The sequence below is a fragment of the Nuphar pumila genome, chromosome 3, assembly GCF_984573655.1.
Source record: "Nuphar pumila chromosome 3, dmNupPumi1.hap1.1, whole genome shotgun sequence".
NCBI lineage: Eukaryota > Viridiplantae > Streptophyta > Magnoliopsida > Nymphaeales > Nymphaeaceae > Nuphar > Nuphar pumila.
The window spans coordinates 46,742,546-46,759,645 of NC_143251.1; the positions used below are offsets into that span (position 1 = coordinate 46,742,546).

Here is a 17,100-nt window from a genome sequence, read left to right on the forward strand (position 1 = left end):
ATCAAGGACAGCTCGCCATTTCCCTACAAAAAGAAGAAACAAGTGGGACGTCTGTCAGGAGACTTAGGACATAACCGGCAATGACAACGGATGCTTGTCCACCCAAAGAACTACTTTTCTTCTGCCAGCTAATGAAGAAACCTAGTTTGTTATCATGGCCAGTTTAAGTGTAAAAAAATCCAAAACCACCAATCTTTTTTATAACATGGTTTCACTCTCGCCTAGTTATCTATGAGAGGACCCTGTTGAGATGGTGACGGGCATCTCTCTAGCCTGCTTTAGAAACCATTTTGAGGTCTCCCAAAATTTTGGTCAGTGATTGCAATGGGCGTTGGCGCTAAGCGAAGAGTTTCTCACAAAAAAAGTTTATAAATTGTTGCTCCCATTGGGGGCTGATTGGTTGCCCGAGGATGTGCTTTGGGCGAAGGGTCCTTCTCCCCATTCTCGAGTTCTGACTTGGTTAATTTTGCACGATAAGATCCAGACCCACAGTAATTTAAAGAAGTTGGTCATTCAGCTCCCGAGTTGGTGCGTGTTTTGTCAAGCTACAGAAGAATCTACGTTTCACTTGTTCTGGTCTTGCCCAATATTTGTGAAACTCTTTATCCGAACCTGGAGGCATCCGGAAGTGTTTGTTAATGAGTCATTTGCGCTAGATCTGATCTTGGGGCCGGTTTGTATTAGGCGCAACAAGAGGTGGAGGTTCATTCTTGGTGGTTTGTTTGGATGGCGCGAAACAATGCTCATTTTTGTCAAATTCCAGTTAACATTCAAAACCTGATGCATAAAATTTTGGTAGATGTTTATGCGATCTTGCGTATGCATCTTAGTGATCTTCCGCTCCCTCCTGTTGACGCTACCTCTCCTTTGCCGCAATCTGGGCAAGCGGCTCTAGTGTGAGCCCGTTTTATCTGTCTGATGTTTTTTTCTCTTGTGCTTTCTTTTTGTTTTGGCTTTTGTTCTTGTTCAGTTCATGGTAATGTTGAATTACTTTCGGCTCTCTCTCTGAGTTATTCAACTCAAAGAATGAGGTCATACACCATCTTTCATTAACAATTAACGACAGTCTAAGATGCAACCGGTTCGAATCTGGATCAGCTAATTAATACATGGGGATTTCAATGGGAATCGAATCCCAAACAGCAAAAAATTACAAAGCCTCCATCCTGAATCTGACCCGTTTGCATCTCTACCCGAGGGAGAGTAGTCTACCGAGTTTTGCACTGTGAACACCAAAAGGGGTCATGGTCAATGTGATACTTCTCAACCTTTAACCAAATAGTTCAGTTTCATTTACCCCCTATGTCATCCCCCATCTTCATACCCCTCTTAAATCTTAGGACGCAAGTCTTTTTATCAAATGTGACCTTGTAGATAGATTCAGCTTGGTCGATTTAATAAGAATTAATTAACTCTTGGATGGTATTTTTTTAATAAAAAATATGATTTTTTAAATTACAAGATTTTGTGTTTTGTCAACCGTTTTTTAATCGCCAAAAAAAACAGAACACAGGTCAGATTTCAGTGATTTAAATGTGGATCTTCACTAAATGAATGGTGTAGATCACATCTATGGAGTCCGATTTGATCAAAACAACTTGCATATCAATGAAATCACAATGAGGGGTATATGACATAAGGGATGAGTGGAACGATTTGTTAACACCGGACGTTTGAACCAAAACGTTGGTTTCTCCTCAATCAAAAAATAAAAGGTATAAGACTCTACATTGTTGAGAGGGCTCTTAGCTTCCATAGCTGAAAAACCAGCAGATGACCACAATGTTTTTTAAGCAAATACTTCCTAACAAGCATGGTTCATCATTTCACGTAGATTTTAGTGGCATCTGCCATTTTGTCCACGTTGAGACCATATTCCCTCTCGAGTGTAAGATACCCCCCTGTATATCATTTCTGTACTAGCAGGGGACCAGGGATAGAGAGTACACATACCTTTCAGGCCATTTGATCATCCCCATTTAGCCTTTTTTAGGTACTCGGTCTGCTCTCCTCTTCCCAGGAGGGAAAAGGATCAGGTGCAATCACAATGCACATCCTATCATTTTTCTCATCTTAAGATACAGTTTGCTTATATATCTCTGAACTTCAAAATTTTTTCATAGAAAAATTGAACCTTTATATATAAAAAAAAATGATATGAGAAGCATCAGACGCACAGCTGAAAAAAAAAATTGCTACCATTTGAGGTAGAAAGTTTTTTCATAGATACAACTGTCCATGTAAATGCTCTTACTAATTAATACACTAGCCAAGGATGAGAAACAACGCGAGTTCTTTCATAACAAACTTCGAATTTTATTTTCTTGAAAAGTAATTCTGGATATATCTATGTGAGAGAATTGAGAAGCTTTCCTTGAAGTTTCATATGTATAATGAACAAATTTGAAAACATATTGGGAACTCGAACTATTACTCAAACAGGGATTATTGCCACAAACGGCCAACCATGTACTTATCCAGCTTAATGCTTCTGCTATGAAATTTGGTTATGCTAGGCCATATTTGCAGTGAACTACCCACAACAACAAAATGCAGGCCCCGCTTAGAATGTTGTCATGTGATTGGCGTATTAGAATGCTGTCATATGATTGGCATGTGTCACATAGGCCGGCACTTAAGCGATCCTTGAATCTAGGGGTGTCAACGTGTCATGTTTGGTTTGGACCCAGGTGGAATCAGACCTGGTCCCGATTTTTGGGTATGATATCGGGTCCAGCCCCAGATCTAATCAGACTTACCATAAGAAAAACCATACCCAAACCCAATAAAAACTACATGAAACAGAATCGGGCCATACCTGGTAAAATAATATTTTTTTATCATTTTTACATTAAAAATTTGCGGGTCTTAATCAAAACTCGGGTCGGGTATAAAATTTCACAAACTATACCCAGCTCCATGTATTAATCAAAACATTGGGTCCGGACCTGGGTTGTAATTGGATCTTCTTATTTATCATCATACTCGGACCCTATAGGGTTTGGTACTGACCCGTTGACACCCCTACTTGTATCCCTGCTCATAAGGGCAAGGGGTAAGCCCACAGAGTTTACGCTGCCAGGACAATGACCATAAGTATGACAGGGAGAGCCAGCGCAGCTAGGTCTTTGTTCCTGAGGGCGGTTTTTTCATGTAAATATCGAAAAAAAAGAGCCCATAGGCACTTGATGGATGTTACACTGTTTTTTACCCTAGTCAATTCACTCTAATATTTGCTAAAATCTGATGTACACTAACGCTTTGTTTTACCAACGAGAGGCCAGCCAATATGCATTCTTTTTTCGATAGAAAAAGTTGGGGTTAGGCAGACCCCTACCAATTATACAACCATACCATTTGGGGTTCGAACTTGCAACTTCTCAACACAAGGTGAAATGTACCAAGGTTGTTAAATGCGATGAGGCGAAGCGAGGCGTTGAGCCTGCGCTTCGCCTCTGAGGCGTACGCCTCTCACAACTGAAATGGAAGTGAAGCGGTGGGAGGGGAGGCAGTAAGAGAAGGACCACCCGCCCAGCTGGTACGGAAGCGAGGGATATGCCGGTCGTCCGGTGGTCGGAGAAGACTGAGCAGCAGCTGCAGCACAGCAACTCCGGTGGTCGGTGGTCACAACTGGTCGGAGGTTGATGAGGGGCGCATCACAGCAAGGCCTCAGTACCTTGAGCGTGCGCCTCGCCTCTGAGGCGTACGCCTCTCACAACACTGAAATGTACTAACTGCTCCTGTCAGACAAGCAATAACTGGCCAACATGCGTTTGTTGATGGGGGTTTTATCGTTGAATTATCCAAAAAAGAGGGGCACAATGCTCAGTGCTCCTAAACCAAACTTTGTAGGGCTTCGATCCAAATGAACTCAAGGTGTGTGCCACAAAGCATTGACACAAATGCATGGACTCGATGATGATTTATGGTGGTGATGATGATACCCATTGTTCTGTGGCCTATAATAAATTGAAAAAAATAAAAATTGATGCTGGATTGGTGATACTAAAATAATATGTGAATCCTTTTAGCGCTTAAGTCTCTCTCCCCAATGATGATTAAAAATGGTTACTTGGAAGTTTTTTTATTTTTAATGAAACTTAAAAAGTAAAACTATGCAAGCAGAAATCGAAGGTGCCATATGTTTCTATATAAAGTATGGGCCACTTACTGATAATTGCTTTGAAAGGAATAGAACCCTAATTTTGGATGACCTTATATACTTTTCATCAAAATAAACTAAGCGAGTGTAAATGAAACAAGAGTAACGTCTCTCTCTCTCTCTCTCTCTCTCCACAATAAAGAAAACAACTGATAAAATACAATACGAAATCGGTGCGTTTTTCTAATTCAAGAGACTCTGTCCCTACCTCCTTTCTTCAGAACCCTCTATATGCAACTAGAACCAATTAAAATAACAACCATAGCAATGGTGAGTTGTTGATGTTTAAATCGTTTTAATGAATTGGTCATCTTCGGAGCTTGGTCAGAACAACCTTTTTAAACCACGTCTGTGGTCCAAGACTCTCCTATTTCTATGCCTACTCGGAATACTTTTAGCATGCTTCGTTTGGAAGACATATGGGACCAGATTCGGCATACTGAGTGAATGTAGGGAAACCTATATATATTAATCTTCAGTTTTTTTTTGCAAATCACTGCTATATATATTAATATATACCTATACAATTCTGCAAATTGACTTAGAAGGCCTCCTCTATCACCTGAGTTGGGAGATTGGTGCAAGAATTAGGCTAAACTGGCCCAGCCTCCCCATTGACTGGGTCGGGGTTCGAAGATTTGTTTTCCATTGATCGATGTTACCCCTTCTATCTCTTCAAATCTGCTCTCTTTGCAGCTGGTGCGGCAGATGTTTATGAATCAAGGACTAATGCGGACATTCTGACTGCAGGTTTTTCTCAGTTCTATAACAAGGTCTGCAGTGTTGGGTGTGTGCGTTCTGGTGTGCTTGTGCGTGTGTACCGGGTCTGCTGCGTGTGCGTTTTGGAATCTGTGTGTGTGGGGGGTGGGGTGAGGAGTGTGTGCGTTGTGTGGTGGGGCGTCTTTGGGTGTGTGCGTCGCTGTGTGTGATATGGTGGTTCGGTCCATGGTACCCATGCTTGCTGCCGGGTGTTATCCTCTTCATCGCTTGCTGGTCTCAGCACAAGCACAGCACCTGCTACTCACGTCACGGTTGAATCCTATGGAAGTGCAGAATTCGTTACATTTCTTCTGCTGCTTCACTTTCCCTGAATGGTCGTTCTTCTGTCAATACTGTTTCTGCTGAGCAGGTCATCTGAGGCTGGGGAGATATCATGTCTTGGAAATTTGCATGCCGGTTCCCTTGGCCATTTCTAGCTGCAGCTCAGGGTGTAAGCGAAGCTGATTTACTCATCTTCATCTTCCGTGTGCTGGAGCTGATTTCACGGCTTCACTCGTGAAGCAATTCTTTGGCTTTCTTGGCATCCAGATATGTCGTCCTGCCTCATCAACATATGTTCTTCTATTCAGTTCCTCCCTTATTCTTCTGATATTTGTATTTATCTTTCTGGATTTCTTATTTCTGTTTCCTCCTGTGGCGATCTCTCGTCAATCACTCTAGCTCTCTGCTGGATTGTGCTTAATTTTTTCAATCATTAATAAATTACCTTTTCATTCAAAAGAAAAAAAGAATTCTGCAAATCGTCCTTACCTTTTTCTGCCGTTAGTGCAAAACTGGTTCTTCCGTTAGATTAACCAGGGTCAGATGACTACACAAAAAGACCATTATACTCGTATCTAAGTTCCTAACCCTAAATCCTTAGCCGTGAAAGTTTGAACAGTCATTTTGTTGTATTTCCAAGTGTTTTTGCAAAATGGTTATTGCCTTATTCAATTTTTTTCAAAATGGCCTTTTAAGGGCAAACAAAACAATCATTTTGCCTGCTGTTAAACTTCAAGGACCCTTTTGGAAGGGTTAGCAACCACGTCAAACAAGGACGATTTTGCAATATCGCGGCCCCGTAACACAAGGGTACTTTTTGGCAAGAAGACCCATATAATAGATTGCTGAAAACCGGTACAGTCGGTAGTTGGTACCATCTGGAAGGGCTTTGTTTCTTCTGTCATTATCCAGCTTTGCTTCCACTAGAAATTGGCCATATATATATATATATAGCACACCAATTTGGTTGGTTACCCTTATTAGTGATGTATAATTCAGCAGCAATATTCCTCTGTGGGATTGGCCTCGCCATCAAGAACCTGCTTTGAGTACGAGATGATCAATAACAATACGCGCTTGGCTATGTCACATGGATACAGCGGCGGATACGAAAAAAACAGTCATTTTTATGAAGTTTTCAGTATGACTAACATATAAGGGGTTTCCTTTAAAAAAAAAGACCAACATATCAGGGGACACAATACAACGCCAAAATTGCAGTGTGTCCAGGGACGGAACTATGGGGGCAGGCGGGCAGGGGCTCAGGGGCCCCAAGAATTTGAAAAAATAAAAACAAATACTTATACCAGGACTCTCCTAAAAGAAAAAAAATTACTTTGAAGTTTTTGGCTCTTTATTGAGCATGTGGGGCTTGGATCAAAATCTGACCTTGAAGAAAAATTACTCGGATTCGGGTAACCATTGGATATTTTTGGCAAATTCGGATCAACATGGCATGTCCGGTATCAACCTAATCAAATTCTATAAAGATCCTCATCATGGTGCCATTTGTGAAAATCTTAATTCAAACAGGGAACTATTAGGCCCCGGGGACAGGGGTCCTAGCCTCAGAGTTTTACACTGCCGGCACTACGACCGTAGGTATGGCAGGCTGAGCCAGCATGAACAGGTCTTCATGTCGGGTTATAAATTTTTAAAAAAATACAGGGAACTATTTTCATTCACTCCATAAAATTTATTAAGAGTAATTTGAATAAAGGCACCTAGGTTGTTAGCTATTTACAAAAATCAGCCAACTTGTTGGTTATTCAGGTATCTAATTTTTTAATTTACATTTCAAAGACAATCTTGGCGTTAAAATCATTGAGTGGACCTCTGTTTAGTCACCTATACATAAATTTCCCATTTTCTTAATGGTGGCATAATTCGTGCTTTCTTGTATTATATATGCAAGTTTTTTTCTGGTCCTATACCATTCATATTGTGTAAAATACGTTGACATGCAGTATCATAATGGCTTGTAAATAAACCACAATATTCGTCCAGGCTCATGTCATGCTCTCTAAGTCTTGTCATCTAGGGAAGGAGCTACGAGTAACTCACTTAGCATAAATGACTCGAGCACGAAAATAAGGTATTCCAGTTGGTGTGGCTTGTCTAGACTCACTAAAAAACACAATTCAAGAGTCGATTTCTAACAAATGGACTTCGATGAGTGCATATATGAGATCTAATCTGAAAACCTGGTCTCGCAACATTGAAAATAAAAAACCCCAAAGGGGTTTGGCATAGTGGGATGCATGGGACCTAGGCCGCAGGTAGTCTAGGTTCAAATCCCATGAGTGTCACCCCTTGTGCAAGCCGAGGTGTGGAGACTCTCTGGGGCCATGGGTTAAGCCCGCGGAGTTTTATGCTGCCAGGACAGTGACAGGTAAAGCCAGAACAACTAGGTCATTGATTCTGGGAGTGATTTTTCCATGTAAATATTAAAAAAAAACATTGAAAATAAACTGTCTGATATATATATATATATATATATATATATATATATATATATATATAGATAGATAGAGAGAGAGAGAGAGAGAGAGAGAGAGAGAGAGAGAGAGAGAGAGAGAGAGAGAGATCACCTTTTTTTCAGTAGAGGCCCAGAGATCGCCCTCTTGTTTCATGAAGGAATCCCAAGAGAGTCCACTTGATTAATGTTAATCTCATATCTGGTTCATCCTTGAAACCATATCATATCTAGGATCTAACCAAATATGATGAATTGAGATGGTATTTTATTAAATACACAATTATATTCAATATAACAACTATTTCTTTCTTTCTTTTTCCAATCGTCTTGAAGGTAAAAGAGAGAAAAACAACTTGTTTCTTCAACTATATATTTCTGATCTCCAATTGCATTAGAAACCAGAGATTCTCACAAAAAGAAAGCCAATATTTCATTAATACTAGAAAGCACAAGAGAATCAGCATTATTATTACATTTTTTTTATTCAGAACATTGTTATTTGATTGAGAACATTACTATAACATAATATAGCCAGACTTACCCCCACTGGTTATCTCTCATCTACACCACATTGGGGTTACCCTGACATAGCTGATAGTCTCGTAGCTAGAAAGCAGAAAGAAGGGGAGGAGGGGAGCTTAGCTACATGTCCCTAACTTCGAAGATGTTGCGATTCTTAACCACTATATCATACATGTGCATGGTCTTGAACCTGGAGAAGTCCTTGGGGAGGGATATGAGGTGGATGGAGGACTCCTTGTGGAACTGGATCAGGTCCGGGTCATCGTAGTATCGCTCCCAGCCTAGGCTCAGCAGCTTCCTCTCGAGCAAATCGTACGATGTGATCACCTCGTTGGTTGGGGTGTGGACCAGCACCTTCCGGCTCCTGCTGGTCGACACTGAGCCATCAGTGGGCTCTTCTGCCAGGTTCGAAACGCGCCTGGCTACGCCATTTTTGAACACCCACACTCCAGACATCTTGGAATTGGATGGAAACAATATATAAACTCAAGTGGAGAGAGAGAGAGAGAGAGAGAGAGAGAGAGAGAGAGAGAGAGAGAGAGAGAGAGAGAGAGAGGAGATGGGTGCAATGGGAGGGGTTTGGAGGGGTTTATATACGCGTGAAAGGTGGCTTCTCTTTGCATAAAATGGAAAGAAGAGTTGAACGATTGTGCTTAAAAGCACGTTCGTGCCCTATGGTTTTGCCTTTGGATGCCAAACTTGGCCCCACCAAAAAAAAAACACCAAACAGTTTCACATCTCAATGCTCCGATCTTTATGAGCATGTACAGATGCCTTTATACCATCATATAGAAATCTCCAATCTACGTGCACATATTTTATGTAAATTTTGCACGGAAAGGCCTGGAAACTTTGTTGAAATGATCACAAGGAACCGAGAGGGGACCCTAACAAAAGCAATCACAAACCACAGTGGTGGTTACTCACGTTGTCAATGGGCCCTCCATCAAGCTGAAGGCTCAGGATCGAATCTGCTGACACATGGAAGCTGCTGCCTTTGCTTTTATCACAGTTAGAGCACATAAGACTGGGTGGTCGTGTCTTCAACCCAGAGTTTTATATTTTGTAGGGAAGGAGGCTCATTAAGTGATGACTCGATTCTAGAACATTGACATTTGGGAGCCCTTTATTTTTGCCACAAAAATTTGACATTTGGGATGGCAGTCTCCTTAAAAGACTTTAGCGGCCAACTTTTCAGTTGTCACATAAACTTGGTATGCTGCATGTGTCAATTAGAGCTGGGAAACAAGATGAGCCGCGAATGGTTCACTTCATGCTTGGCTTAGCTCGTATAAGCTCGTTAGATATTCTCTCTCTCTCTCTCTCTCTCTCTCTCTATATATATATATATATATATATATATAATAATAATGTAGTGAAGGATCGATACATTAACTATTCAAGTATTTGGTGTGTAAGCAATAAGCTTAGAGTTCAAATCTTATTGCTCCTAGCCTTAAAACAATGCCTTTTATGTAAATTAAATGAGCCAGCTTAAGCTTGGATCAATATGTCTAAAGTTCAAATCTTATTATTTCAGTGTATTCTTTTTGATAAATGCACCAGCTCTAACTCGGCTCATTTAGCTCAGGCTTGCCATAGGCCACAAGAACGAGCCAAGCTTGAACACCTCAAGCTCCGCACATTCAGCCCATTTACCAGCCACAATTGAACAAGTGGGATGAATGGCTGGGATTGCTAACATTATGTGCATGCCATTACAGCTTTATATATATATATATATATATATATATATATATATATATATATATATATATATATATATATATATATATATATATCTGTGTGTGCATTTGTGAATACGCAGGCATGTGTAGCATTGCTAATTAATTATTTACTTAAAAAGTATGCTTTGGATTGAACATTTGATATCATCAAATTTTAGTAAGAAATGAACCATGGATTTATTATCTTCTCTTAAAAAACACCTGAATATGAAAAATACAGACCATTGAGTAAACTATAATAAATACATCTACAATTTCAACTTGATCAAAAGAAAAACTTTCATTTAAGGGCCAAATATTTACCCCTAATTCCAAATATGAGCCTCTATTTTTCTGCAAACTGCAAAACAAGGGCCTGCATTTAATATTGTCCTTTAACTCAGGTTAAATCACAATCCAAATTACAACAATGACAGTTTGAACTTTTCCTTTTTCTCTTTTTTATGAGGATGAATGAATACTTTACAAGAAACCAAAAATGAATCAATATGTTTTTCAAGATGATAGATGTTGAATTGAGATTGACAATTTTCTTTTCTTGGCTCATACTTAGAATTTCAAAAAAGTGTTGCTAATTTTTGGAATTAGGGATAAAAGGTTGGCCCTAAATGAAAATTTTTCCACCTGCAACTATGATTTTTTTCATGCCCCTCAACCTCAAGAAATTGGGTCCTCAACAAACCGCGTTGTCATAAATATATGTGGAGAGAGAGAGAGAGAGTCGTGACGATATGGTCGAGGTACAACCGCCAGAATCTCGGCACACCCACAAAACAAAAAGAAATGGAGAGAGACTCTCCCTCAAGTGAGCACTTAGCAGTGGTCCTTCCCATCTCAACATCTCTAAAAAAATATCAAGCACAAAAGCATGCTAGTCAAAAGTGTCAAACTTTGCTGCACAACCCTTGGGGGGCATCCATGGCAACGTCACGTGACCTTGGCCTCACCCTTTCTCTCTCTGTTATTTTTTTTTTCCCTAAGAAGAAGCTAGGGTTAGGCCGACCCTTACCTGTGTATTAAAACAATAACATCTGCACACTTACAAAATGGCATAGATACATCATCTACACTGCACAAAACTCAATATGCCAATTGGGGTGCAATCCTCCCATTGGAATTAGAGGCCATTTTGGCCAACAGGTTAGCCATTCCTGAACTTTGCCGGCTGCTAAGTCTAACTTGGGCTCGTTAGAAATGCCATAACAGGGAAGCAATGGACTGAGGAATGCCCCCTCCCTTCTAAGAGCTGGTTGAGAAGTCGAACTGATTAAGTCCTTCAGTGGACTCCAAAATAATCTTTGAGTGGGGACTGAGTTGTAGCAAACTTGAAGGCCACAAACTCCATTCTCTATCCTGCATAGGAACATTCCGTGTTAGCCACCCTGTTCTGTCTCTCTGTTCACCTTTCCCCATGCCAAGAGGGGCCTTCGACACGGACGTATCAAACTCATACTATAGACCAAAGTTTTATGCGTGTCAACTTCTAAAAATTCTTCCAAATCTAAATGGACCACCCCAGCCCTTTTGTACTGCACCACGACGGAACGGAAGAACAGATGAGGATACCATTGCAATCTTCACGTGGGATGCCATGGGACAAAGATTGAGTATGGATAGGCTAGGATTGCCGCATTGGCTTCTCAGTCGCCACCAAGCTTGCCAAGAAGGGAAACCCAAACCAGAAATTTGTTGCAAAACAGAAACAGAAAACGATACTTTTTAAATTCATGTTAAACGGGAAACTAATATATATATAAGGTGGCAGATGCTAACCACTTTTCTAGCCAGCCGCCAGCTAATTGAGATTTTGTTTTTTAAAGAATTTCTTCATGTTTTCCTTAAATCTGACCATAGAGATGTGTTATACATGGTCAATTTACTAAGGAACAACATTTGTATCATGTTTTTTCAATAAAAAATATGATTTTTTGAGCTTTGAACATTTATGAATTTTTTAGACTGTCAATTTTTAAACCTTATAAAAACCTACTTGCATATCTGAACCTCATGGTCAGATTTAAGAAAAACATGAAAAAAAAAACCTTCAAAACCCCAATTAGCTCGAAAAGTCTCTCTCTCTCTCTCTCTCTCTCTATATATATATATATATATATCTATATGTGTGTGTGTGTGTGTGTGAAATGCAAATATTAACAATATTCATGAAAAACATTATAAATTTACATAAACTTTACTTTTTTACTAATATTATGATAAATAGTAAAAATTAATAAATTTATTTTGTATAGAATATATGATTACATTGACTGCAACTATAAATTTATTATAATGTTGGGTATACTTTATGTAAACTATTTCATAGTCAGCTTTTATTAATAAAATATTAAATATCATAAACAATTTATTTAAATGCCACATAAATTTAGATATAACCAAGAAATAAGAACAAAAATAATGAAATTATATTAAACTTTAAATTTCTTAATTTAATCCAATACATTACATTCTTTTAATATTAAAAATTATATAAAGTTTAGTTTTTTTAATAAGTAATTACATTTTTGAGTAACACATATTTCTTAACCTTTTACTAGAAAATATCTTATTTAAGGAAAACTTGAAAGAAATGTATGATAAATATTTTTCCCAAATAAGGAAAATTGGTTTCTCTTCCAAAGTAAGTAGGTTTCCCATGTGATGTAAAACGGGTTTCTCGTTTGATGGGAAATATGTTTACCATGCATTTTTAATGGTTTCCTACTAGTCTAAAACATGCTAGGTTTTCAGCGATGGTTTTTCAAGAAGCAAGTTTTCCACATGTAAGTGGAGTGTAGAGTAACACTTTTCACCACCTTGCTCTTGGGTGCATGTCCAGCTTGCAAAGCAGGTTATATGTTCTCCCCCGAAACACGCAGGTGCGTGTTCTCGTGTCTGAATAAGCACCACATATGTAAGCACGTGAGGCGCATTTCCCCGTGTGTGTCAACATCACTTAGCATCGGAGTCTGGTGCGTTTGCAAAGACTTAAGTACCCTTTCTCGCATTAGCGCCATAAAATGATGTTTCGAGTAAAAGACAAAAATGTCCTCTCGCCAGAAAGGGTTAAAATCATCATCGTTTTTGCCCAAAGGAGTAAACTCCTCTGCTTTAATAGGAGCTCCTCGCAATATGTCGCCCTAAATGTTTTGGATCACCCTTTGGTGATGCATCATCTGCTGTAACAGGAGCTCTGATTGACAACGCACCCTTTGCCATCGTCTGTTGTCGCCGGAACACCCTTTGTTGTCGTCTGCTGTCATCGAAGCACCCTTTGTCGTTGTTTGCTACCGCCAGAGCACCTTTTGCCGTCGTCATCATCTATTATCGCTGGAGCACCCTTTGTCATCGTCTGTTCATGAGAAATAGTTGAACTACCAGAAAAATCAGCATTCTATCTATTGTTCATCATGATACGAGGGTGCAAACATCGAACTGAGTAGACAAAGAATAACGATTTACAATAAAGATAAATATGGCAACGTCAAACTGAGTAGAGTAGCAATTTATAATAGAAATCAAATAAGAGAGTAACGATTTACAATAGAAATCAAATAGGAGAGTAGCGATTTATAGTAGAAATCAGATAAGAGAGTAGCGATTTAAAGTAAAAATCAAATCAGAAAGTAGTGATTTACAGTAGAAATCAAATAAGAGAGTAGCGATTTATAGTAGAAATCAAATCAGAGAGTAGCGATTTACATTAAAAATCAGATCAAAGAGTAGCGATTTATAGTAGAATTCAAATCAGAGAGTAGCGATTTAAAGTAGAAATCAGATAAGAGAGTAGCGATTTACAGTAGAAATCAAATTAGAGAGTAGCGATTTACAGTAGAAATCAGATAAGAGAGTTGCGATTTATAGTAGAAATCAAATCAGAGAGTAGCGATTTACAGTAGAAATCAGATAAGAGAGTAGCGATTTATAGTAGAAATCAAATCAAAGAGTAACGATTTACAATAAAAATCAGATAAGATAGTAGCGATTTACAGTAGGAATCAGATCAGAGAGTAGCGATTTACAGTATAAATCAAATCAAAGAGTAACGGTTTACAGTAGAAATAAGATTAAAGAGTAATGATTTATAGTAGAAATCAAATCAGAGAATAGCGATTTACAGTACAAATCATATTTTTACTGTAAATCGTTATTTTCTGATTTGATTTCTACTGTAAATCGCTACTCTCTCATCTGATTTCTACTATAAATTGTTACTCTTTGATTTGATTTCTACTATAAATCGCTACTTTTTTATTTGATTTCTACTGTAAATCGCTATTCTCTTATCTGATTTTTATTGTAAATCGCTACTCTTATATCTGATTTTATTGTAAATCGCTACGCTCTGATTTGATTTCTACTGTAAATCGCTACTCTCTGATTTAATTTCTACTGTAAATCATTTTTTTAAACATGGAGAGAATAAAAAAAACTACGTCCGCTCAGAAATAAATCTTATTGCTCTTTTCAGCAGTTACAAAAGAGAAAGAAAAGAAAGAATTTATACAAGGCAAGGTGATAACCCTAAACCTAAACAAGTTGGGTCTGATCCATAAGAAACCGAGTCTCAAACATAAGCCCAAAAAAAAACTTTGAATCAGGTTCCACAACTCATCAAGCAAGAACGAGAAGGCGATCATGTGTTGTAACACAAGCTAAAAACAAAGGCGAAACGTGTAAATCTATTTACGGGGAGCGAGAGAACATTTTCATCCAACACATATTTATCTTATCGAAGGACATTTCCGTCAAACGCATATCTACCTTTTTTATATGTTATTTTATTATAAAGTCATCGTGGGCAACATTGGCATATGAATTATCGTGGGTCCCAAGATATTCCTCCATACACACAAATTTGTGTTTCGGGGATAACACACACCACCCTCCCCCAGCTTGGGATGCCAGCCTCCATCAAGCAATGACTTAATAACTATTTCAATCTTTTTTTGGATAAAAAGGTGGAATAATTATTTCATTCTTTTTCTGATAAAAAGTGAGGGCCCGAGGAATTTTTGTTGGAGGCAAAAGAGGAAGGATCCCATCCGACCAACTCTCTCTCTGTCTCATTAATATATAATAATGTTGTAAAATATTATTAGGAAGAGATTCCCATTACGGGTTGTGAAGAGTTAGAAATTGGAATTCTTCTTTTCTTTTTCGAGAAGACAAGATTGGAATGTTCCTTTTAACGATGGTCGCTATCAGGGTACTTATACCTTTATAAAGCAAAATTTAAAAAACATATTCAACTTTGGTTAAAGCTAAAGGGTATATTGGTGTTTAATTACTTGTGTGTTGTCATAGTGATGCGTAACTTTGATAAATACTCAACTTGTGGATTTATTTTAGTCTAAAAATCATATTTTACATGCTTTGCCAAAAAAATGCATGATTACATATATTTTATGAGTTCCCATTCTAAGCATAAAGTCCCCGATGTAATGGGTATCAATACCATCCTTAAATATGCCCAATTAGTGAAAACTCAATAAAACATATGATTAAGTTATGCTTGATCTTTGTCACAACTCTCACGTGTTAATCTGTTTGAGAGAGAGAGTAAAATATATATAAGTGTTTGATTTATTGATACCCGGCAGCAGGCATAAGTCCACATATTCCCTTGAAATGTGATGTTTAGTATTAAATATGTAATTTCAACGAACTTAATGATTATTGGTCTCACAATCCATTAGATTGAGCATGCTCATGTGCCTCACCTACATCATGAGCTCCAACTTCTTATTCACCAGTTTTAGTCTTTTACTTGAAATATTTCAATGTTTTCATATAGGCTATTGGGTGTTAATTAAAACTTGGATTTTCATAGTGTATATAACTGTTCGGTGATGTGATGGTTGACCATTAGCCGTAGAGCTGGACACGGGAACCCTACTCAACTCGGTTCAGGCAGGTTTGGGCTGCCTTGTCCTCTCCAAAACTCGATCACTATTGGGCCGGTGCACGGCCCATTAGTAAGAGCAAAATGTCATCTAAATGGACCCCAGCTCATTTACTAGTTGGGTTTCAAGGGTCTAACTCGATCAATCCGGAACACGATCCAGTAAGACTCAGATCTGGTCCCCAACCTAACGTGAGTGGTGTCAGGCTTTCATATGAGACCTGGGTCTGGTCAGGCATGTTGAGCCCTAACAGACCCTGAGTTTGGCCAAGTCCCCCGCCCTGCACCCGGGCCCAATTAGCAGCCGGTGATTTTCACGTTTGTGTGCTTCCTTCCTCAATTTTTTTTCTTGTTCAATAATGAGGTAGCTTTCCTTTATTTTTATTTTTTTTTCAAGACTTTATTTTTTGAAAGAAACCTTTTACTTTTTCAATTCAAATCTCTTGTTCTTGTAAAAGCAAAGCAAGGACCACCTGAGATTCCTTGTGAATATTTTTTCGTCTAAACTAAGATGAGTTTTTAAAGTATGAAAGAAGTTTCCTGGAATATATATCCATAACCAATAAGAAAGAAAACGGTATATATTTGACATTCCACTTTTCCATATTATTCTCCAGCTTTTGTGTTTCTTTGATATTACGGTAAATGATCCGTTTTAATCCCTTAGGAACGTCATAATATCAGGTAGCATGTGAAACACAGAAATGGATCATCTGGGTGTAAATAGATATGGATGGATCCAGTAAAATCTTATCCATCTTTTACATTTTACACATGATAACAATAGATTTTACCCAATTTCAGAACATCCTGTACCGCAAGAACACAACTCAACCAAATCTAGAACCGGCCTCAATGTGATATTCAATTTGGATCTCATTCTGAAACCGGACTAATTAACTCTTCAAACTTCGGACATAGTTTTGGGTCATTCTGATCTTATTCAAATTTGAATCTCCCCTACAAGGCTTGGCTAGAGCCAAAACAGGGTGCTACTTTGACAGCTATATTGACAGACTGGTTTCAGGTCTAACTTACTATGGGCCTTGTACATGGTTATGAATACTCAAACCAGGTTCAAGTTTACTAATAGTGGGATCAATGTTGTGAGAGGCATACGCCTCATTACCTTAAGCGTACGCCTCAGAGGCGAAGCGCACGCTCAAGGTACTGAGGCATTTCAGGCTTGAAACACACACTTCACTCATGTGAAGCACACGCCTCAAGTCGAAACGCGCTTCGCTTC

At 38.6% G+C, this 17,100-nt stretch overlaps 1 protein-coding gene across 1 annotated transcript; it reads right to left on the reverse strand.

The window, feature by feature from the left end:
• Positions 1-8,119: 8,119 nt before the first annotated feature.
• Positions 8,120-8,660, reverse strand: LOC149842793 (flowering-promoting factor 1-like protein 1). The gene has a single exon (XM_090001584.1). It carries the CDS (start codon positions 8,658-8,660, stop codon positions 8,325-8,327), a length of 336 nt encoding a protein of 111 aa, XP_089857710.1. The 3' UTR covers positions 8,120-8,324.
• Positions 8,661-17,100: the final 8,440 nt, after the last annotated feature.